This window comes from Notothenia rossii, assembly GCF_949606895.1.
Source record: "Notothenia rossii genome assembly, chromosome: 1".
In the NCBI taxonomy this organism is placed as follows: Eukaryota; Metazoa; Chordata; class Actinopteri; order Perciformes; family Nototheniidae; genus Notothenia; species Notothenia rossii.
In genome coordinates, this window is record NC_136912.1 from 92,388,725 (window position 1) to 92,413,733 (window position 25,009).

Below are 25,009 nucleotides of genomic sequence, written 5' to 3' on the forward strand. Positions count from 1 at the left end.
CTATATACTTAAATTCATAATGCTAATACGTTTGTTATCTGTTAAATACGTAATATTAGCAGAACAATATAAAATACATTTTCTTTACGCCATTCTTATTAAGCAGTCATGCTTGCAAGGCGGCGTCTTCACTTAAAGAGCATCTTTGGTAAAACATGGGCCCTAAATATAGCTGTCCTAAAAGATCCCTGAAACACCGTAGATTGGTTTAATATCTAATATTCTACATCATCATGTATTTTACAAGCGTTCATTGAACTATATTTAAAAACACTAAACAAAAGGCAATATTGATAATGGCTGCATTAAGCCACGATATGTTGCTGTGTTTTTCTTTAGTTGTCCTACTACTTGCCTGAATACAAACATCTGTCAGTTGCTCCTCTTGTTAGCCGTTAGCTCAACTGGTTCCCAGGCTGTCAGTTGCTAACAGCGACGACAAATTCTAATTCTATCCTTATCTGTGGCTCCATAAAACCGCCAGGATGTTTGAGGAAGCCAGTGAAGTGTTCGACAACATGTTTAAATCCTCTTTCCCCCTCACCTTCATCGTGTTTATCCCTGCGGTGCTGATCCTGGTGTCTCCGTTGCCGGCCGATGCGGCTCATGAGTTCACCGTTTACCGCATGCAGCAGTACGACCTGCAGGGTCAACCCTACGGTGAGGAAGCTGTTTATCTATGGTATCAATCGGGAATTAATGTAATCATTATAAGGTTAAGGTATCCAGTGACCACGTCGTTCCTCAGCTCACGTTAAGGTGCCTATAGTAGCCTTTCAATGACGGCGTGCAGGATAGCATTGGCTAACTAGCTGCTAATGTAGCTTAGCATTGCTAGATGGTAATATCAAGCTAGCAATTATTTTTCTTTCCGAAGCTAGCGAATTTACTCGAAGCTATTCAGTGTTATGATACCAATTTACTTAATAATACTTACAATTAAACAGATCAATAGGTACATTAATTTAAAAGACACACGTAGGTATAAACAGAACCTTAAAGAAAACACATTTAAATGTCTTTATACATTATTTATGTATATATAATGTTTCCTTATATTTTTACTTGGACTCTTTTGTTAATTAATCATTTAGTTTTTTAGCCAAATTGCATTCCAAGTAGTCTTACCCAAATGTGAGAGACACAAGTCTTACAGAATCGGTTGACCTCTCTTCACACCTGTTTAAACTATTATTAGTGTGATTTGTATATGATAAGGTCTAAAGAGGACTATGTTTTATAACCAAAGATATAGTGATGGAACATTTTGTCAAGAATAAAATAAAGGATACCATTTATCTTTTCCACAATCAAACAGGGGTAAGAACTTCCATTAGGGATGACCATCTAACTGGTCACATTTTTTTAAGTATGATAAGTTGTACTGGCTGTTTCTGTGGCAAGTCTTTGATGAAGATTAATGAAAGCTTTCAGACTCAACACATACTTTAAGCCCCCAGCATTAGTCTGTAGAAAAAGTGACCTTTGATTCAACATAGTTAAACTTTCAAAAGGCTCAACCACTTCTGCCCTTTCTTGCTAACACAAAGTCAGGAGTTATATTATTAAAACTGATGTTTTGTGTCTCTCTTTCCCTCAGGTACCAGGAATGCCATCCTGAATACGGAGGCTCGTACTGTAGAAGCAGAGGTATTAAGTCGTCGCTGTGTAATCATGCGGCTTGCAGACTTTTCCTACGAAGAGTATCAGAAAGCGCTTCGACAATCAGCAGGAGCTGTGGTCATCATCCTGCCCAAGAACATGTCTGCTATGCCGCAGGACATAGTTCAGGTGATAACAAGTTGTAATGCTACACAACAAAGCCTTCTGCTCCCTTCATCCTCAACTGTTTCCACTTGAAATGTGTAAAAATCTATGATGTCACAGTGCGGTACTCTGTGGATTCAATATTACACGCTTCGCTGTACCTCCAAAAGAGCTTTTGAAATGATGCATTTGGCAGCGAGGGCTACCTGTGAGATGTGGGCATATTTTTTTATAGAAAATGTGCAAACATGGTTTTGCAATATTTAAAACTGGGATAGGCAACTTTGGAGAAACAAGTAAAAAAAAAAAAAGCTTGTTTTTCGGGAGACTTTCAACAAATATACCTAAAAATGTAATTATCTTCCATAACTTTTAAGTGAACATACTCTACAGATGTACAGCACAAGGAGAATACATATTTAAAGAGATACACATTTTGTTTTCAGTATTTATTCCTGGTACTAGTCATGAGTAGCAATGCTTTCTTAATCTCAGTCAAACACTAGCTCGTCATTTAGTTTGAATTTCTTTAGACTAGTGCCTTGCTCAAGGGCATACCAACTGAAAAATAATGGCAATACATAATGGGTTCAATATCAAGCTATTTAACACTTTGAAGCTTTTACCCTCAACTTTCTGAGTTCAATATGACTTAAAAAGAGAAAATATTAATCAAGGCTATTCCACCCTTCAGAGAGATTGAAATATATCAGTGTATATATTTATAATATCTCACTAAAGCACACTGTGACTACTTCTTTGAGTAGGATTGTAAGTCTTTCTGAGAAGCAGATTGTTGGGATTTAATGAGTTACTTATTTAGTTAGTGGACGTAGTATAGTCGAGACAAAAAGTTATTTTCTATTGCAGCTTCTTTCCCGTTTGCCACTGAACTAACTTAACCAAACACTGACAATTGAAATCAACATGCAACACAATATATAAACGTCATTTATAGCACTGTTACTTCAAACTCTGCAGCCATGTCTTGAGAATGACCACAATAATAATCAACTGTCAAAATAAAGCTTAGTAGTATTCATCCAGCTCGGCGTCTTATTTCAGTTTGTGAGAGCTGTTCAGGATTTGAACTTGCAGGGTTTAATAAATAAATCAGATTTTCCCTCTTGTTATTGAACCCATCAGCACATCACGCTACCAGATGCCACTGAGCGTCTTCTCTTAAACGCACTGTCCCTCCTCTGTTTGTCCCCTGCAGCAGTTCATGGAGCTGGAGCCGGAGATGTTGGCCACAGAGACCGTCGTCCCCGTGTACTTCGCCATGGAGGACGACGAGCTGCTGTCCATCTACACCCAGACCCTGACCTCCTCCTCCTCTCAGGGCTCCCTATCGGCCGCCGAAGGTACAAATCACTCCCTTTACACCGGACCTGCTGAAGGGCTTAGATTGTTTGCATTTGTTAGAAAGATCTCACTCGGCTTGAGCTTCAATCTCAGGATCCATGTATCTGTGATCCTCTCCAGAATGGAAGTAGTCATCACATACAGAGCATCAAGTAGTTCCTGAACAGTGTCCTTCACATGCTGATATCCAAGAGAGGGAGTTCCACAGTCACTAGATGGAGGAATAGAAAGCAGTATTCAATGTTTACTTCAGATTAGCTCCACGTCAGAAATGATCATGCTTGTCATATGTCTCTCTCCATAGAGGCTGAATCATCATGTTAATCACATAAGGCACGTTCACACCAAGTACTTTTCCCACAAAGGTTCCTGAGAACTCTTTAGTTCTCATGAACTAAGTACAGATCGTGTTCACACCGGAAATTAGTTTCTGGGGGTGGATTAGGCAAATGAAGCCGCTGACGTCACTTCTTCTGCTTTGGGTTTACTTGCAGGCCGCAAACAACTTCACGGCGTATACTGCCGCCCAAAATCCCCGGCCGGAAGTCCCCGGAGTTGGGGACTGGCTTCAGTAGAAGCTGCTGGGACCCCCAGCAGCTTCTACTGAAGCCTTCCGAGTCAATCGCCAGAACGCCGACACCTCCTCATCTCCACCGCTCCCATGTTTTATTTTGTGTTGTCATAAGTTAGTCTCTCTGCGTTTCTGCGCTGGGCTAATGCTAATGCTAATAATGCTAATAATGCAATGCGAGGATAATAAAATGGCGGCTTCAGAAAAGTTTTTGGAAGTTTGACGGGGCGTGGTTTGCATTCCGCCCAGCCAATCAGACACAGGAACCTTTTTCTCCCACGAAAGTCCCTGCTCTCTAGCAGGGACTGAAAAGGGGGTAAAAAAGGTTCTCTAGAACTCATTTAGTTCCTGGGACTTTTTGGTGTGAACTAAATCGTAGTTCTCAGGAACCTTTGTGGGAAAAGTACTTGGTGTGAATGCGCCTATAGCCACCATATGCCTCAAACAGTCCTGATGCTCTTCTAGGTAATCACACATCCTGTCATGTTCTCAGCTACAGTTGGGATACCTTTGTTATCATGTGACTCATGTTGGAAGAGGACATTCAGTGTTTCCCCAACAGCGTTTTCTACAGTTTTGATCATTTCTAAATATGTTTTCTGTTGATCCCTGCAGTGCTGCTGCACACGGCCACAGCTAACGGCTTCCAGATGGTGACCAGCGGAGCTCAGAGTAAAGCCATCAGCGACTGGGCCATCACCAGCTTAGAGGTGAGAGACTTTATCGTATTTATTGGAAAACTGTGCCTGAATCGGCTGGTTAAAATGTTTTTAGTTTTTTAAATGATACTGGTTGTGACGTAAAACATTTGATACCCATGGCTGCTACAAGCTGATGGTTAATTGCAATTCCTGTTTCTATTTAGATGTATTTCTCCCACATAGAAGTGCAGTTGTTTGGCTTTGAAACTACACATTCAATGATGTTCTTAATCTAAATGGCTGATCATTAAAAAGGTGCAATTAAAGGCAAAGGAGTGTCAAATAATCTCTAGATAGTGTTCTGCAAAAAAGATTCACCTCTTGCTTCCTGTAGTTTGTATAACTCACAGATAGCAGTATTGTGTTTTTATATTTAAATTATTTAGGTGTTAAGATAATAACTTAACTAAAGATAAACCTTCCTAAATCCCCCAAGGGAAAATGTGGTATTATAACAGCATCACAATAAAGGTAAAAACAAAGAATAGAAAAATACTTTACCCAGGGTTAGGATAATAAGACTAAACCTGTCAGTAACAGTATAAATAAAAAATAACAAGACACCGAGTAGCTGTATTCACAGAGTGACGATTATTATGAATGACTGAATACATATATATACATGTCTGTGTGTTGTTGAAAGTGTGAGTGAAGTCTTTATCCTCAGTATTTGTGTTTCTGCGAGGCGTTTGTGGAACCTAAAATGTAAAAGGAAGGAAGGTCCGAGCAGTTTTCCGCACACAGGAATAAGTCGTCATGCAGACGGTGGTTTAGTGGTTAGAGCTGTCGACTGGAAGCAGGAAGGACCTTGATTTAACTCGTCTGGGTCCTTCCTTTGAGAGGTTTGCTCTGTAGAGTTTATTCTGGTTTCCTCTCACTGTCTGCAGGCCTGACGCTCAAATGTATATACGTTTGCTTCTATGACGAGATCATTATCAATTACAAAGCATCCAAAACACTCCTATTTGTTTGTAGATATGGTGAGGCTTCAGTAGTACCTTACATGCCTGTATTTCATTATAGAAAAAGGTGGTTTTTTTTTGTTCAATGAATGCTCTTATAAAGGTTCTGTCTTCATGCCAAAGCTTTGGGAAATGAACTAAAGGCTTCTTTGACTTTAAAGCTGTATAATGCATTAGAAACAAACTCAGGCGATGTCTCCACCTGTACATCATGTTAACTGGGGTATTCATAACTTTATTTGATACCACTGAAGGGCAGTGTAAAAAGTCTTACATTTGATAATCTGAATTTTTGGCCTTTAAAAAGGTCTTAAATATGATTTTAGAAGGTCTTAAAAATGATCGGATTTGAAAGGTACTTCTGTGTTGCGATAGCGTCTAAATGTGTTTTGGGGGAAATGTCCGGGCTGCAAAGTAACCAGTACGGTAATAGCCTTTCAGTTCCCCCCAACAATCTGTATTGAAATAAATCAACATGGAACCAGTAATCACTAACTTTCTTTCCCCCGGCCCCTTATCGGAGAACACCTAGCTAGTAACCTAGCAACCAACCAAGCTTCAGCTAGCGGCAGTCAGAAACCTTGGTATCTTCGAATCTTCTTAAAAATAAATATGGGGAAGTGTCAGTTCAACCGTATTTGGTTGGAAAACATCTAATTTAGTGCTTGGTTGAAACGAGTGGAGGGGAACGTGTTTGAAGCCCGCCGCACCTTTTGCAAAATAAATTAGCCTTTGTTTTGCTAATGTATCGTTAGCTAGTGGAGTGTTAGCTAGTGCAGCAGCTCCCGCAACAACACCGGGGTACATCCGGGCGACGTTTGGGTCTACGTCAACCCTAAAAGCGGAGGTGCTGTAGACGCTAAATACCGTAGCTAAACACCAATCATACAACAGCATGAAGACAGCAGAGCTCTGACTATAGCTCTTGTCACTCACTCACTCACACACACACACACACACACACACACACACACACACACACACACACACACACACACACACACACACACACACACACACACACACACACACACACACACACACACACACACACACACACACACACACACACACACACACACACACACACACACACACACACACACACACACACACACACACACACACACACACACACACACACACACACACTCTTTTTGTCTAACACGCTAACACAGTTCTGTGTGATGTTATGTTCAGTCATCGTTCTTATGTTGAACGTGAATACATTTACTTTGTAAGTAATTATGGGACGTATTTCTTCTTTCAAAGCAATTCTCCTTCATCCTTTCTTGCTGTGAAATAGGTTTTAAATTCTATTCTAAGTGGTCTTAAAAAGGTCTTAAAAAGGTCTTAAAAAGGTCTTAAAAAGTCTTACACTTGAGTTGGTGAAACCTGCAGGAACCCTGGAAGGGGCTTTAGAGTACATAGGACCTCCTCTGTTTTACTCTCTTTTAAGAATGAGTGCAAAGCAAGAGTGAAGTGTTAAGTCAGGACTTTCTAACTTGATCTGAGGATTACAGGTCGACCCACTCTGACTCCGCTCTGTTCCCTTTGTCCCTCTGAGTCTCGTGCTTCAGATCATCTGTTTCTGTTTCATTCTCTCCTCTAACGTCTGTTTTCATTCCTCAGGGTCGTCTGGCTGGAGTCGGAGGAGAAGATCTTCCCACTATCGTCGTGGTCGCTCACTACGACTCGTTCGGTGTCGCTCCGGTATGTTCACCGCTCCTTTTGTCCTATAATTAAACCAGAGGTCTTAAAAAGCCTACAGGGAGTGAAGCAGATGAAGGAACATTCATCAGGACCTATCTGTGGGATTTGGTTATAGTCTGTCGTCAACACGGGGCCTCTTTAGAAAAAGCACGGGTTCAGTTCACCATGCATATAAACGAGGGCAGACTGAAAAATAAGATCTTTTTATTGTCCTAGATATTTAAATAAATCCCCTTATCAAAATGTGTTTATCGCCTTTATCCAGTAAAAGTATATTCTCCATTGATGGATAGAGTTGCTTGTGTTAATAAAAGGAGAAAGGATGGAGGGAGGGTTCAGTGTGAGAAAAAGTTTTTAGAGAGTACTTGTCCATGGACAAGTGAGTTTGGCAATTTACTTGTCCGAATACATTTTTCACTTGTCCAGAATGGAGAAAAATTGGGGCCACTGGAATCTTCTTCTTCGCCATCGTATTTTACATTTTCACACATAGGGTTGGGTATCGTTTGGATTCGAACAATTCCGGTTCTGCTTTTCGATTCTGGTTATTTTCGGTTCTTTGAGAGGGTAAAAATAAGTCCCATGATAAAGTCGGAGAAAAATATATTTATGAAAACATTAAGTCAAATCTGTATTCCTATTTACAAATCACTTCATACTGTTTAATTTAATATGGTTATTGAATACAATTATATAAAAATAATCTCTGCATTGATTAGTTAGTTCTAAGTGGTGCAGTTTGAGAATGTACAATTGGCCCAGTCTCCTCTGATGTTACACTGCAACCTGCCTGATACCTGCCTATGTAGAAAAGCGCTAGGCCTTAAATATAACGATAATAGGCTAATAATAATAGCTTATAATAATAAGTAATAATTAATTATTCGCTTTTCTACAACTCAAAGACGCTTGCACGCTTACACATGTCCTTACGCATGTGTATTACATGCTGCATCTGCCCGTCTCACTGTTTGTAAAAGTAAATAAATAGTATTTTCATTTCAATAATGTAGTTTCTATACCCTGCTTCATAAACAACACTGACATCCCTTTGCTCCTCCGAGTCTGGGGGTCCGGGGATGTGAGGACAGCGCGAGGACACAGGGAGGCTGCTTCACTTCATAAAGGAAATGGCGGTCAATATTAACAACACATGAGCTAAAACGCTTAATAACCTTCATTACGTATTAGAGAAAGAACATAAGAAAGTTTGAAAAAGATGAGGCTGTTAAACGGGCAGCGGATCCGCTGTGTGTAGAAAGAGAGAGAGACGCTGAGCTGCACCATGCAGCGAACAGCTGATCCGGAGCATAGAGAGAGAGAGCTGCGATCCGCGGGGCTCGGCCTCGCCTCCTATCCTCACAACTCTTATTAATCCCGGTACCGGACAATTGTTATTTGTTCCTACTCCGAACATAGTTTTGCTTCCCAACCCTGCCACTGTGCTACACTTCCAGCGCTGCCCCGCCCCGCCCCCGTCTGTACAGAAAGCGGCGAGATGCATTTCCTTAGGAATCGACAAGCAGAACCGAAACTAACATTTCTAAACGAACAATGGCGGACACTGACAATTTGCGAATGAGTTCTGCCTTTTGTAAACTGAATTTATCAATAATCTTTCAATAAATCAGGGCGAAAAACGTCACTTGTCCGCCGGACAAGTCAATTGAAATATCTACTTGTCCGATATTGTAAATAACACGTCCCGGACGGTGGGACGTGTACTTTTTCGCACACTGGGGTTCCTCTGGAGCCAGCTCTCATTTCTTCCATTTCATTCATCCATAATATTCCTTTCAAATGTATGCAACACTTTATTGAGACCTTTAAGGGTATTTAAAGGTACGAACATATACAGTGGACGTACCTGAACACAACACGTGAAATGCACATGAGAGCATGCAAAGAAACGAGCTAGAGGCAACATCGGAGAATATAAATCCGTGGGAAATAAATCACAAGATATTCTTTAAGATCATAATCTCACCGATTCCAATCTAAATAAAATGTTTGCAGGCAGGCAGTGCGTTGATCATCAGATCAAGGGGGCGTTGGGGAACTCCAGTTCGAAACCCGCCCCCGCTGCGTCTAGGGATGCCAGAAACTGTCCATGATCAAAATCGGACAGCCCTGGCGAATATTAATCGATTATTCGCCGACTGTAACGAAAAATCAAATAATCGCTGGCATCCCTAGCTGCGTCAGGCCGTTGTGTCCTCGGGCAAGACACTTCACCTGAGTTTCCTCCTGTGGGTATTGTCCACAGTACATGACCGTTACATATATGATATGTGTGTAATGTGTATTTGTAAAGCGCTTTGAGCATCTGGGAAAGTGCTATAATAAATGTAAGGAGTTATTATGAAAGTAATGTGTGTTTTCTTGTTCAGTGGCTTTCGTACGGAGCCGACTCAAACGGCAGCGGGGTGTCGATGTTACTCGAACTCGCTCGGCTCTTCTCAAAACTTTACACCTACAAGAGGACACACGCTGGGTGAGCAATAACACCACACGATCTAACACATAGACATTTGTTTCCGGATCTTTTTGCACCCATCAACCTCAACTAAGAACTTGTGTGTATTTTTAGTTTCATTAAAGAGCTCATTTCCGGTTGTATCTTGCACACCACAGACACCTCTACGCTGCTCACTCACTTGTTCCTGATGAAATGGTGGAGCTGTTATTGATTGCTGACCTCAGCGGTTCATCAGAACACAAGATTAAGTCTATCATATTTGTTATGGTTAGTGTCCTGCTCCGAATGCCTTATTGATCACTGTCTTTGCTCTCGGCGGGCGGTAAGAATTACACTTATAAACGTCAATAAGGACCGGGATCTTTCTTCTGTCTAAATGTAGTTAATGTACCAAAGTGTATCTGAGAGGAAGGGCTTCCTACAGAGAGTTCAGAGAGTGGACTTTAAAATGACCTGTTTGGGTAAATACTTGATCTGTCCTTCATTTTAAAGTAGAGATACTTCATATTTCCCGCTGACACCTTATTAACTGTTGATGACAGAAAATATGGTTAAATACAAGGGCTGCACGATATTGAAAAAAACTCACATTGCGATATATCTTTTCCCCTGTGATATATATTGCGTTTTTTTTAACTATATTTAACCGGATGAAGGATTTTAGTCACGGACGTCTGGATCTTAACTGGTTGACTCATCATACCTTAAGTCATGATCTAACATGTCATGATAATGCATGTTGCTTACCCTCAAATAAGGGGGTTCATCTGTGAATGAAGAAGAGAAGAACCTTTTTGTATCCAAAATAGTTCCAGAGGTTGCTTTTCTTTTTGGAAGTTAATCTTCATTCTCTCCGGTATTGTCCTCCTCTGCCTCGCTCATTTTTTACCGGTGTTTTGATGGTCTGCAAACTAGCGGGGCGGGGCCTGCTGTGATCTGATCAAGAATGATTGTGATTGGTGGCTTGCTGTGCATGCAGAGCCTGCATGTCACTCACTCAAGTACCCCTGACATGAGAGCCGCGCAAGTTTTCCTTTTGTAGCAAGCAGCAAAATAATTGTAACATGACGTGTTTGAGTTAATGTACCTACTTAATATCACACGTCCTAAAAAAAAATATTAATAAAAAAAATTAATAAAATGGCACGTCCCTGCGATGTGAATATCGCGCATATCGCGGTTATCGCCATGACACGATATATCGTTCAGCCCTATTAAATACTACAGAAACCAGGATTCTGTGCAGCAGAACACAAATATTGTCGTTTTAGTAAAAGAAGCCAGGAGGCAATAAATCACTGTTTATCATCAATCTGTGAAAATTAGAAGTCTGATTTTATGCAACAAAACTAAAAGAAGTATTTTAATCTAGCTAGTAGTAGGAACTAAGAAAAGAATGCCCAGCAAACATTTACAACAACCTCTTATTAAACAACACAATGATGTATATGTCTGTCAATGAATAGGAAGGAGTGAACACTTCCCACTCAATTCATAACTCTCTCTTCAGATTTGAAATACACGCTTGAGCTTAACTTTACACACCTCTACCAAATCAAAGGACATTAAAAAAAATAAAAACATCTTCAGGTTATATTAGCAGAAACTTAAATATATAAATAGTTTTATTTAATGGGTTAAATCACTGATATGTGCGATAGCTACACTAGTGACTTTGAGACTTTAAGTATACGTTGTTAAATAATTCCCACAGACTAATATTAGCTTGTTTCTTAGCACCGTATCATCCACATCCTCCGTTAGGTTTCCCTTTATGTAGATTTCACGTGTGTGTGTGTGTGGTGTGTTCAGGTACAATCTGCTGTTCTTTGTATCCGGCGGAGGGAAGTTTAACTACCAGGGCACCAAACGCTGGCTGGAAGATAATCTGGATCACACAGGTACTGCTCAGCTCAAACTGTGATTTACACAAAGAAATAAAACATACACTTTTTCCTGCAGCTGGATTTCTTTTGCTTTGGATATATGATGCTTTTTTAAAGGAATACTCAAAATCTCAGTTAAATCAAATATTTCAAACCTTTTTTGTGACCTAAATGCCAACTTAAGAAAAGGTAAGGGACATTGTTACGTCCCCCTCTAGGGTAGAGGAAAACAACACACACCAGTTGGAATTGGTTTAATTATAAAGGGTTTACTTTAAATAGCAGGGTAAACAAAATGGCAGCCTGGAACAAACAAAAAGGCCAAAAGAGCACAGGTTGATAAATAACCAAATAGAAGGAGGACTCTAAAAATGGAGCCTACTTACCGTAATTTTCGGACTATAAGCCGCGCCTTTTTTCCCATTTTTGGACGCTGCGGTTTATATAACGGTGCGGCTAATCTATGGATTTTTACAGCTAACGGCCACTAGGGGACCTCCTAAATCTATGGATTTTACAGGTTACAGTCCATCACCTTTAACTCTATGGGCTCTATGGCCGGTCCGCGCCCCCCACCTTTAAGCGGCGGGCTCCAGCAGGAAAAGCTGGAGGCCGGAAAAGAGTGAGACAGGTAGCACGCAAAAGTAAAAGTGGAACCGAGAGTGGTACGAGAGACAGAACGAGAGCAAGACAGACAGACATTACGAGAGCGAGACAGTTTGTCCCCGTACCACTGGTTGAAAAACCACTGCTGTAGATCACTGCCGGTACGTGCGCTGGGAGCGCACCGTTTAAGTTTGAAAGTTGAAAAGTGTGTGTGTCTGAAACGCTATGTGATACAGTACAGTTCACACAGCACATGTTCTGTAGCTACTATTGCACTAAATGCTAACACTTGAATACGTTATGCAAATATGCAACTTGTTTGTTGAAATGTTAATAAATGGGAGCTTCCTCAAACAGCCATCTCTTTCCCGACAATCCCCTCTGTGCACGAACCCTTACATATGGTAATTAAACATTAAAACACCTGCGGCTTGTAGTCCAGTGCGGCTTCTATATGTACACATCATTCACTTTAGCTGCTGCGGCTTATATTCATGTACGCCTTATAGTCCGAACATTATGGTACATACAAAGAAATAGGTACTAACGAACTAAACAACAACAAAACATCCCTCACTATTAAAGTGTTACAGACTAAGAAAACACAGCGATGTAGAGGACAACAGTCAAACAATACTAAACTAATCTAAGAACAACAATACTGACCAACACGGACCACACGAGTTAACCACTGTTAACTCGCGTGGTCCAATCACAATCTTTGGGGGGGGGGGGGGGGCCGACCAGGAGATAGCAGCCAATGACCTCAGGGCAACCGCACAGCCCATTTACATGTAACACAGGTTAACACAGTTAAGACGACCAGGAAGACGGCAGCCGTAACAGACATGTGTGTTCCCCAAACCGAGCTTCAAATATAAATAGAGAAATAAATATACTCTACGAAAACTTCTATTTGAAGGCTTTTTGGAGATAACACTTTATAGTAGTCACGGAATAGAAGTCCTAGTTGTTGCTCTACTTTAATATTTGGATGTATCTCATTGGTTATTTTCTTCTTGTCGTCCATACCCCCCCCCCCTCTTCCTCCTCAGACTCCAGCTTGCTGCAGGACAACGTGGCCTTCGTGCTGTGTTTGGACACTCTGGGGAACGGAGACACTATGCACCTCCACGTGTCCAAACCTCCCAAAGAGGGGTCTCCTCAGTTCACCCTGCTCAAGGAGCTGGAGCTGGTGAGAAGATCCACGCTCTATATCATATTATAACTCAGAGTGGGCGAGCTGATCAATCAGAGCACAGTGGGCTCATAGGGGAGGGGGGGGGCAGGAGCTCCAACAAGCCGTTTAGGACAGAGAGTGAATACACATACTATACAGAGATGCTGTATGAGAAACCAATGTGAGTTTGGAACATTGAACAATGTAAATCTATTCTAGTCGACTTCAACAATGGAAATATGATCAGTAGAAACGGCCGACATGTGACCTTTGACATTAACCACCAGCTGTGAGAGGAGGGTAACAGTTAGTCATTATTTGTCAAATCAGTTTTTTCTCACCTTTTTTCTTCAGGTTTAAAATAAATGTTTCTCTACTTTTCTTTAAAAAACCCAGACTATTTATAACGATATCCTATAATGTTGGACTTGTGTCGTCCCAGGTGTCAGAGAGCCAGTTCCCGGACGTGAAGTTCTCGATGGTCCATAAGAAGATCAACCTGGCGGACGACATGCTGGCCTGGGAGCACGAGCGCTTCGGGATCCGCCGCCTGCCGGCCTTCACGCTGTCGCACCTGGCCTCCCACCGCCTGGCGCAGAGAGCCAGCATCATGGACGCCCGGTCAGTGTCCCCCTCCTCTCGCCACGGAGCGGGAGAGCCCCCTGCTGGGTGGGTGCACGTCTCTCTATCCCCCCCAAAACAAAAGAGTAGAGTTTAGCTAACGTAGAGCCGTTCCTTGTACCTCTACCACTGTTAAATGTTCCGTCATGAGAGCCGTGTTCAACTGAGCAACCTTAAACCAGTGTGTCTCAAACCTTTTCATACCAAGGACCACTTAACCAATGAAAAAACACTGGACCACCTAACTCCACAAATATCGTTTTTCTTGTGAGACGAAGGTGTTGCGCTGGGCTGTATCATGCATCGGAAGCGAAACTTAAGCTCGCTCCATTGCGGAGACATTCCCACGAGAGTGCGGAGAACTTAAATCAATTAAAAATGTGAAATGTTACCAATATACTCACGGGCCACTAGGGGGTGCTCACGGACCTCACTTTGAGAAGCACTGCCTTAAACCCATTCTTTACAAGCAGTTTGGCTCCTAAACTAATATATAATAACACATTGGAGAGAAGTAACAGTTTTTCTGCTCAACGATTTATTTAAGGGTTAAAATAAGAACGTGTTTTCCTGGGCAGGGTCCCATGATGTAACGTGTCCAAGTTTGAGCCACGGGTGTTTTTAAACGATGAGCTTTCTGAACTCTTTTCTCTCCTCTCTGATCTCTACCTCTCCTTTTCCCTCCATCTCCCTCTCTGTGTTTGTTAGAAAGCTTTCTGTGTTTAATTTCACGCTCTACCGATCAGCTGATTTGACATTTCCTCGTGTTGTGCTCTCCTCCTCTCCTCTGACTCTCGGCTGCTCTCTGTGTCTCCAGGCCTCACGTAGATGTTCAGAAGCTCAGCAGAAACACAAAGCTGGTAGCAGAGGCGCTCGCCAGAGTCATATACAACCTCACTGAAAAGGTGAAGGGAGAAACGGATGGAAGGCGTTTATTTACTGTCTGCTTTCTGCCTGTGTTGTGACCTGTTGTTGTTGTTGTTTACTCTGCTGCACAGGGCGCTCCTGGAGACCTGCAGATCTTCACTGAACAGATGGTAAGTCTCTAAACTGGGAGGTGTGTGTGTGTGTGTGTGTGTGTGTGTGTGTGTGTGTGTGTGTGTGTGTGTGTGTGTGTGTGTGTGTGTGTGTGTGTGTGTGTGTGTGTGTGTGTGTGTGTGTGTGTGTGTGTGTGTGTGTGTGTGTGTGTGTGTGTGTGTGTGTGTGTGTGTGTGTGTGTGTGTGTGTGTGTGTGTGTGTGTGTGTGTGTGTGTGTGTGTGTGTGTGTGTGTGTGTGTGTGTGTGTGTGTGTGTGTGTGTGTGTGTGTGTGTCCTCTGTTGTAACATAGTGTGTGTGTGTTAGCAGTGGGTTTCCTCTGTTGTAACATAGTGTGTGTGTGTCCTCGTCCTCTGTTGTAACACAGTGTGTGTGTGACGTGTGTGTGTGTCAGCAGTGTTTCCTCCGTTGTAACACAGTGTGTGTGTGTCAGCAGGTGCAGGACGAGCAGCTCTCGGCGGTCGTTGATTGGCTGACGGCTCAGCCCCGAGCCGCCCAGCTGGTGGACAAAGACAGCAGCGTGGTTTCGACTCTGGAGTATCACATGGGACACTACCTGAAGGACGTGAAGAGGCACTACGTCAGAGCAGACAAGAGGTACACCAGACACACAACGTGTTCATCAATCAGCCTGTGACCACTTCCTGTTCATCAATCAGCCTGTGACCACTTCCTGTTCATCAATCAGCCTGTGACCACTTCCTGTTCATCAATCAGCCTGTGACCACTTCCTGTTCATCAATCAGCATGTGACCACTTCCTGTTCATCAATCAGCCTGTGACCACTTCCTGTTCATCAATCAGCATGCGACCACTTCCTGTTCCTCCGTCTGGGAGTCTCTGAGTGACGCTTTCCTCTCTGTCGTCCTCAGGGATCCAGAGTTTGTTTTCTACGATCAGCTGAAGCAGACGATGAACGCATACAGGTAACAAGCTCCTCCTACTCTTCCTCCTCCTCCTCCTCTTCCTCCTCTCAGGGTGCATTTCACTTCTCTTATTTTTCATTTCCTCGCTCCTCGGTCTCTGTATCACCGGAAGTTGATTTGTCTGCGCCATCTTGAGTAGCGTCTGAGTGGCCTTATTTGTGCCGGAGGACCGAGGAACTACCAGACCATCCTCTGATGAAATCCTCAGACACTCGCCCCGCCCCCTTACTGTGTATCGCTCACTGATTGGACGATGCACTGATCTCATGCTTCTTGACATGAGAGCAGTTTACCAGCGGAGTGAATAAAACACATGAACCTCACGGGAGTCACTCCTCAGTTTATACCGTATTTTGTTTCAATTCATGTTTCATTCAGTTACAAATATGTGATATATCTGAACAACAAAGTGGTCAAAAATCATTTTATTCATTTATTGGAAACATTTTCATGATCGCTTTTTTCGTTTTACATTTTAAGAATGGCGTTTATCTTTTTTGAGAATGAGTTCTTATTTTATTTTAATTTATTTGGGTCTACAACAGATGGTACAAATGTTTCGATCCGCCGTGCAGCGTCAGGGAGGGACGCAAGGATTCGATTTAACCGACCTGAGACGCACCCTCAGTCCTCTTCCTCCTCCTCTTAGTCCTCTTAGTCCTCCGCTTCCTTCTCCTCCTCTTCCTTCTCCTCCTCCTCCTCTTATGTTTTATTTAAGTTCTTCCTCTGAGCTTTACTTGGCCTGTGGGAAAATGTAATCATAAGAAATCACTCTGCAGATAGAGCCATAAGAAATGAATGCAACTGATGATTTAATGTTTAATGTTGTTTTTATAGGCAATCATTTAAGCTTTGTTAGTTCCAGGTTTAATATGTGCAATAAGTTCATTTCAATAAGTTCTGCAATAAACATTGAACCAGTCCGGCCCTCGACTAGAACCCATTTTTTTTATTTTGGCCCACTGTGTATTTGAGTTTGACCCCCCTGATCTAGATGATGTTTTTTAATGTCTATCCTTTAATAATCCCCTCATTCCTCTCCTCCTCTCAGAGTGAAGCCGGCCATCTTCGACCTGCTGCTGGCCGTCTGCATCTCAGGGTACTTAGGGGTGATGTACCTCGCCATCCAGGTACAAGTTACTATTTTCTGTGACCTCTGTCACACGTTACATATCTGTGTTATTCAGAGAGGGCAAAAGTACACACATCCTTTACTCAAGTAGAAGTACAGATACTCGTGTTTAAAAATACTCTGGTGAAAGTAGAAGTACTGACTAAACTTCTTTACTCAAGTCAAAGTAAAGAGGCTTTGAAATGTACTTCAGTAAAAAGTACCCATAACTAGCAGCTGTTTTAAAGAGTACCTGACCTCCCTTTATATTAATAGAACAATAATGTCATTGTTAGCTAATGAATGTTTCCATGGTGACCAACGGCAACATGACAACGTTTTCATTGGTCCCTCTTCTTTAGAGAAGACCAGGAAATGATGGATACACGGATCGTGTTCAAATCAATAGGCACGCAATGACTCTAAATAATAATGATCACGCCACCAAACACACATTCAGACTAAAGGAACCAGCCTGTTTGGAAAATGTGAGAAGTAGAAAGTACAGGTATTTGAGTTCAACATGTGAGAAGTAGAAAGTACAGGTATTAGTGTTCAACATGTAAGAAGTAGAAAGTACAGGTATTTGTGTTCAACATGTAAGAAGTAGAAAGTACAGGTATTTGTGTTCAACATGTAAGAAGTAGAAAGTACAGGTATTTGTGTTCAACATGTAAGAAGTAGAAAGTACAGGTATTTGAGTTCAACATGTAAGAAGTAGAAAGTACAGGTATTTGTGTTCAACATGTAAGAAGTAGAAAGTACAGGTATTTTGGTTCAAAATGTAAGAAGTAGAAGGTATAGGTATTTGTGTTCAACATGTAAGAAGTAGAAAGTACAGGTATTTGTGTTCAACATGTAAGAAGTAGAAAGTACAGGTATTAGTGTTCAACATGTAAGAAGTAGAAAGTACAGGTATTTGTGTTCAACATGTAAGAAGTAGAAAGTACAGGTATTTGTGTTCAACATGTAAGAAGTAGAAAGTACAGGTATTTGTGTTCAACATGTAAGAAGTAGAAAGTACAGGTATTTGAGTTCAACATGTAAGAAGTAGAAAGTACAGGTATTTGTGTTCAACATGTAAGAAGTAGAAAGTACAGGTATTTGGGTTCAAAATGTAAGAAGTAGAAGGTATAGGTATTTGTGTTCAACATGTAAGAAGTAGAAAGTACAGGTATTTGTGTTCAACATGTAAGAAGTAGAAAGTTCAGGTATTTGAGTTCAACATGTAAGAAGTAGAAAGTACAGGTATTTGGGTTCAAAATGTAAGAAGTAGAAGGTATAGGTATTTGTGTTCAACATGTAAGAAGTAGAAAGTACAGGTATTTGTGTTCAACATGTAAGAAGTAGAAAGTTCAGGTATTTGAGTTCAACATGTAAGAAGTAGAAAGTACAGGTATTTGAGTTCAACATGTAAAAGTAAAAAGTCCTCAGAAAAATAAGTAGTAGAGTAAAGTACTGATACCAGAGAAATGTACTTAAGTACAGTAACGAAGTATTTGTTCTCCACTACTTCCACCCTCTGCATTTATTATTATTATACACTTGTTTTTCATCTGGAGTCCCTTTGATCATAAATGAGACTATTTGTAAAAAGCTTAGAGGAATACTTTTATAATAACAATAAATAAGGGCAAAATAATGAATAACTTCTGCATTTAAATGGACTTAGTTTGTACTTCCTCATGTCTGTTAAGGTAAGTGACTGTGCAGTATTTACACTGCAATGGAATGAAACACAATGTAAAACTTTATTTTGCATTACAGCTGATTTTTATTCCTTATTTTATTTCGTCAGTCGCAAAGTAAATGTCACAACGGCTCATTTCAAAATAAACGTGGATTTGCGTAAAAAAATAGTTTTTGGGGGTTTGGGTTTTTTGTTTGATTTTAAACAAACAAAGTCTTGGCTTTCAGAATATTAAACTTGTTTCGGTAAATTCAGATGATAAATACAAATTTGAAGCTTTGGCATAATTACAAGCGGAGAACGGAGTAAACATCAGCCGGTGTTTCTCGTGAGGGTTTTCCCCGGGAAACAAACACAAACCCAAAAATACACACACCAACACACTCTCACACACACTCTCACACACACTCTCACTCACTCACTCACTCACTCACTCACTCACTCGTGAGCTTCCCCCAGACCAGTAATCCAAACTAAAATGTCTTGCCTCCGTAGTCCTTTGATCATTTGTTCCACTAATAATCAATCCGATCGATGGATTTCAGAGAAGTGATGACTCGGTGACTGTCATATAGAATGTGACATATTTCGCTTAATATTTAAAACAACAATCCTGATATCATCAGAAAGCTAGGAATCTCCTCTTTCCAACAGTGTATACAACTCAAAATGTGTCTTCAGGTCGATGCGACTGAATTCGATGGAGCAGGTCACAAATATTTGTTATTTTAAATATTTTTCTATTTCTCTACCTGTGTTTTTAATTCTTGTTTTCATGCACCACGACACCAAGTCCAATTCCCCGTACGTGTAAACCTACCTGGTGATAAACCTGATTCTGATATCTCTCTCTGTGTTCTTCTCTCTCTCTCTCTCTCCTCCAGAACTTCGGGCTCCTGTACAGCGTCGCCCGCAGAGTCACGCAGCCCAAAGTGAAATCCCACTAAAGTAAAAGTTCCACATCTCTCTCTCTCCATCTTCTTCAAATCCAAGAACTTGTGTGAAAGCAGGAGCTGGGCCGAGCCGAACCGACGGCTTTCAAAACCCAGCAGAATATTTTTCGTTTCCTTCATCCATAAACTATGATGTCAGATTGGACCGCTGCCAACTCCTCCATTTGGTCTCTCCGGACCGGAACAATCAGGAATCATTTCTCTCTCACACACACACACACACACTGAAGTGTTTCCAGTGAGAGATGTAGACAGGATTCAGAGACTGTCTGAAGTCGCTGAGTTTAACCCAGATAATAATTAAGGACAGATTCACGTTGTTTAAATACGATACTCACACTCCCATAAAGAAGTTTAAACAGTTATCAGTCGGTGTCATTATTATTTATTTTCATACTGACTGTGTTGAAGTCACATTGTAGAGAGGAAACCACTTTTCTACGTGCAGCGGTAGATTATACGTGAGTCTTTTTGGGTCGTAATTCCCTGTTTTTTCAAAATAAAAAGACTTCAAATTAACTCATTTTAGTCTCTGGTGAATTTAGAAAAGGCTGGATTATGTTTCCCATTTCTTTAGGGCTGCAATTTAACAAATGTAACTAACATTAACGAGCGTTTTAGAAAAACTGGATACAAATTCACATTGAATTCCATGATGTTTTCAAACTACCTTTTTTTTTGTCCGACTCGGAAACAAATGAAATTTTATTTAAACAAATATAATTTCTAAAACATTTAATAAGGCATAGAAAATACTTCAAATGTTCGCCGTTTGTTCTGAAGAAAAGTATACAGCGATGATGAAAATATGTGCAGCTTAAAAATGCCATATGGGTTTGTGAGTATTGTGTCGAGGAAAATCTGAATTTGTCCTTTTTTTTTAAGTGAAAATGAGACAAATCCACGACTTGTCAAAACAAAATGTGAAGTAGTGTCTAGATGATCCTGATTAAATCGCCTTGGTAGTGAAATAATGAAAAGCAACATTCGATTGCCAAATAATTACTGTTTGCATTAACCCCCCCCCTTTAATAATATCTAACGTTAGGGACGTTTTTCCACTTTTTGTGCCCCTATTTTCCTGTAATGTTTGTTTCTGTGACTTGATTTTCTTACTGCTCAAGTCTTTTTTTTAATGAATAAAACAAGTCATGCTGGGAAACGCTGAGTCATGTTAAAGCTGGTCTTAGAATACAATCAGGGCGACGTGTAGAGACCAGATAACGACCCCTTTTTTATCTGAGAGAAACACCTTATGAGTTTGTGACTTCAGCGATAATCTGATCTGAGATTTTTTTAAACTGTTAAGATTTTGTCGCTGCAGTGTTTGTGTTAAAATCGGAAGAGACAGATATTGGTCCTATTAAAACGTGTGTGTGTGTGTTGAATGAATACTGCAGTGACTCCCGATGTGTCTCTACCTTGTTGTGGGTGATTTTTTGTTTTTTGTATTTTCCACCGCGTGACCCTTTTTTTACCGACTCGAGGGAAATGCTGCGTGCGTGGTACATATGAATTTTTAATTTATTGAAGCAGTTATTTTTTCATTTGTGCACTGAACCCTTCTCCGCTCACACTTGATCTCTGCAATGAAAAGTTGTGATTAAAATAAAAAAAATGTATTAAAAAAACCACACAAAGCTGCTTTTTTTTCGTTTACTGACATGTTTTATTTGATGGGAGGAAATGAAATGATAACATTGGCTGAATGGTATTAAAATTGCATTACAAAAGAGCATGTCTTTATCAATTCAGATTTAAAAAGTGGTCAGATTTCCTTAAAACAAAGAAAGGGTAATTTGTTTATCATACAGTGAATAGTGATCCACTTGTATTTACTGATTATTCCCACAAATCCCCCCAAATTCTCCCCTTCCCTTTTTCTAATCTTCCTATTGAACAATAAAAATAATACTAATAAATTACAGTGCAATTTATAAGAAATACCTGCAGGGCGTTTTCTGCCCGTCGTTCTCTAAGCGCTTCGTCTCGTCAGCTCCCACAAACGCCCGACAAATTATTTTAGGTGGACGTTTGGCACAAATAAAACACTCGCAGGGACAATTTTTGAAAAGGCGAAATTCAGACCGACAACTCGTACAGACGTCATGTCTACCAAGAAACATCGGAAAAAGTCAAAATCACTTTTTTTTTTGTCTTCCTGATCTTAAAATAAGAAACTGGTATAATTTCACTTTTTTTTTTTTTATCATTTGCTTCAATAACATGTCATATTTCAGACTAGTGGAATGAAAACAACCAGATTCCAAATGAAGGTGTTTATTTCACTTTAGACTCAAAACGTGTTTATTTTGCACTAAAGTTCTACACTAAATGAGGAATTCTCCCTTAATGTGTAGAAACGGTTTAAACATCATATCCCACAAGTTGTCGGTCTGAACTGAGCTTCACATGCAATATTAAGAACATTTTAAATAAGAATAATCCAATTAAATACAGAAAGATAAATAAATGATCAATTTAAAAGAAAATGTTCCTTTTATTTTTGATTTGTCTTGGAGACAGAAATGACATTTCTTAACTTAAATCATGATTTGTTCCTAACAAACACTTTACTTTCCTAACTTAACGGACGTTTCTGGCCGAAAATCCTGAAAATAAATCCTCTTTTGTGGTGCGTAGGGATGGGGGACGTGTATGAAATTCATTTTTTAAATCATACTGACATAAAAAGTTAAAGAACATTAAATTAAATATTATCTAACGCACATCTGGTAGTTGCTGCAGATGTATTTGGGGTAATCTATCAAAGTAAAAATCATTAAGATGCAAAATAAACCGTCATTTGAAACCGTCTGATGGTGCGTTTGTGTCCCCTTAAGACTGTAGGAATGTTTTTATTTTTGTAAATACCAGACTTTAGGGATGAGACACACCTAATCCACATGTTGGGTGTTTGTGGGTTTACTGCAAACTTCACACCAAAAAAAAAACCCGACTGTGTGGGTCTTCAGTCTCACTTCCTGTCTGACACTACACATGTTGGATAAGAACCGTGTTTTCTACAGTACAGCTGATCACAACTGGAATACTAACAGTGCTCTCAGAGGAAATAAAACAGCAGCAATTTAAAAAAAAGAAAAACAAATGACTACAGAAATAAAATATAAAATTTGTTGTAACCCCGCCCCACACCATGATGTTTAGGGGGGGGGGGGGGGGTGTAAATGTGGAAGACAGACAGAAAGCATCTGCGGCTCCAGCAGCACAAGCCCACCGTTCATCCAACAACAAGCTGGAATTTGATCGAGAGGAAGTGTAGAAAATATCCCTTTCAAAATATAACAGGTGCTGCAGCAGCGTGCACTCACGCAGAAGAATTACAGAGACACATCTGATTTATGGGACGCAATCACCCCGTCATTTGAGTCTGAATTATATATTACGATGTGTGTTTTTAAATGCCAAATTGAGGCTCATCACACACCTGTTTTCATGTGTGTGTCAGTAGGGCTGGATCATATAAATCACTATATATCATGATAAGAGACTAGATATTTAATATATGTAAGTTTCAATATTATTTCATATTTATTTTTTACAGATGACTTTAAAAATCTTCCCATATGTGGATTTTTAGGATGAAATTGTCCTTGTCTGATATATCTTTTTTTTAAAAATGCATTATTAAATAACATATTGAGGATAATCACACACTGTTTTTACTAGAGCTTGAGATATCAGAACATTATATTACCTTAGATTTTAGATATTGTAACATGTTGTATCTCTGGTTTTAAATGCTGCATTACAGGAGATATTGTGATATTGATGAAACCCTTAGATGCCCTTAGAGTGACTGGACCCCACTCTCTTCCATAAGTGGGTCAAAAAGGACCCGTATTAGAATAATATGTGTTTTTATGCCATTTTTGTCATTTTGGTTAAGAAAAATCACTTATATTATTATATATAATATTTACTATTATATTTTGGTTCACACTAGAAATTAAACTTTTCACTATTTATAATTTTAGACATTTTTTCATATTAAAAAAAAAAAAAATCAAAATTCCATAGAAAATGCATGCGGGTCATTTTTGACCCACTTATGGGAGCTTGGGGTAGAAATACAAAAACTGCAATTTCTTAAAATTAAAAATTTGAATGGCATGATATCCAAAACATGTTTTTTGAGGAATAGCTGGAAAATGAAATGATACAAATCTAAGGGAAAAACATTAAAGTAAACTAGTAGGGGATCTTTCACTGTATAATTGAATAGTTTAAAAACTAAAAAAAGTACAGATAAAGGAGTTTTCTTAAACCAAAAAGGTCCAAAGCCTTTTTTTTGTCACGTCAGAAATGTATTTTCTCAGATTAAACCCCTTCGAGAAAAATCAACGTGTCCCAAACACACTTTTCTAGTAACGGCCTCTTCCAATCAAGTCCTTAATTCCACATATGGTATAATTTGACTAGTTTCGTGTCGTCCAGCCCTATCTATAGTTCTTCGTGTCGAGTGGTCGCTGCTGCTTCAAAGAAAGATCACTGTTCAGTTTTTTAGACATTAATACAGATATGATTACATAGCGAGAGGATTTGTTTTCTTCATTGTTTGTGAGACAATGTCATAGCATATTTCTCAAAAATCATTCCATGTCATGCATTCCTGAATAATGTGTGCATACATAATGTTTATTTATTCTTTTATATCATACTGATCTTTATCTTTACACAAGTTTTTAGGCTATTGTTAAAACATTTCTGTAAATAGCCGCGCCATAAATTAAATCCGTTTTGTTTCAAACAAATCAAAACGATGCGGATGAATCCCCGTCAATCAATTCTAGCTCTTTGCCGTCATTAAACCAGCAAGAGGCTTGTTTGCCTTCATGTCAGTGCAGACGCTCTGCCACACACACACACACACACACACACACACACACACACACACACACACACACACACACACACACACACACACACACACACACACACACACACACACACACACACACACACACACACACACACACACACACACACACACACACACACACACACACACACACACACACACACACACGTAGGAACAATAAAAATAAAACAATAAAAAGCTTTTCCCGTACTTTAAATACTTCCAAAGCCGGTTGATCGTCAGCAAAAAGAGATAAGAGGAACTGAGAGGTGAAATGTTGTGAAAAAGTTTATCAGCTACATCCATCCTGAAACACCACAGACAGACACACACACACACACACACACACACACACACACACACACACACACACACACACACACACACACACACACACACACACACTAATGTGGCGTTTTAATTCAGAGTAATGGACGCCACCGCTGACTTGTGCGATGATATGTTAAATCAATACGTGTGGTTTCATCACTGCTGCGGATGTGAAATATGGAACTGAGAAAAAACGTGATATTTTTCGTTTGAATCTGGATGTTTTTAGC

The 25,009-nt window shown here is 40.1% G+C and overlaps 1 protein-coding gene across 4 annotated transcripts; it reads left to right on the forward strand.

Annotated features, from left to right (window-relative positions):
- Positions 1-216: 216 nt before the first annotated feature.
- On the forward strand, positions 217-24,550 carry ncln (nicalin). Of its 4 annotated transcripts, none has more exons than XM_079678574.1 (15): positions 217-660; positions 1,601-1,791; positions 2,987-3,131; positions 4,319-4,413; positions 6,999-7,079; positions 9,470-9,573; positions 11,371-11,459; positions 13,106-13,245; positions 13,673-13,851; positions 14,669-14,756; positions 14,850-14,888; positions 15,321-15,484; positions 15,760-15,813; positions 16,865-16,943; positions 19,499-24,550. In XM_079678574.1, the coding sequence occupies exons 1-15, from the start codon at positions 486-488 to the stop codon at positions 19,559-19,561; spliced, it is 1,686 nt and encodes a 561-aa protein (XP_079534700.1). In that variant the 5' UTR covers positions 217-485; the 3' UTR covers positions 19,562-24,550. The 4 variants fall into 4 exon arrangements, with proteins under 4 accessions (XP_079534700.1, XP_079534698.1, XP_079534701.1 ...); XM_079678572.1 differs by having other exon boundaries at positions 224-660; positions 13,673-13,899; XM_079678575.1 differs by having other exon boundaries at positions 225-660; positions 15,324-15,484.
- The last annotated feature ends 459 nt before the right edge of the window (positions 24,551-25,009 follow it).

What these genes read in the sequence shown, in the direction of transcription:
- ncln (XM_079678572.1), top strand. Translation starts at nt 486, where the DNA reads ATGTTTGAGGAAGCCAGTGAAGTGTTCGACAACATGTTTAAATCCTCT. An exon ending in CCTGCAGGGTCAACCCTACG is followed by an intron (nt 661 to 1,600) that starts GTGAGGAAGCTG and finishes TCTTTCCCTCAG; the next exon opens with GTACCAGGAATGCCATCCTG. An exon ending in AGATCTTCACTGAACAGATG is followed by an intron (nt 14,889 to 15,320) that starts GTAAGTCTCTAA and finishes TGTGTGTGTCAG; the next exon opens with CAGGTGCAGGACGAGCAGCT.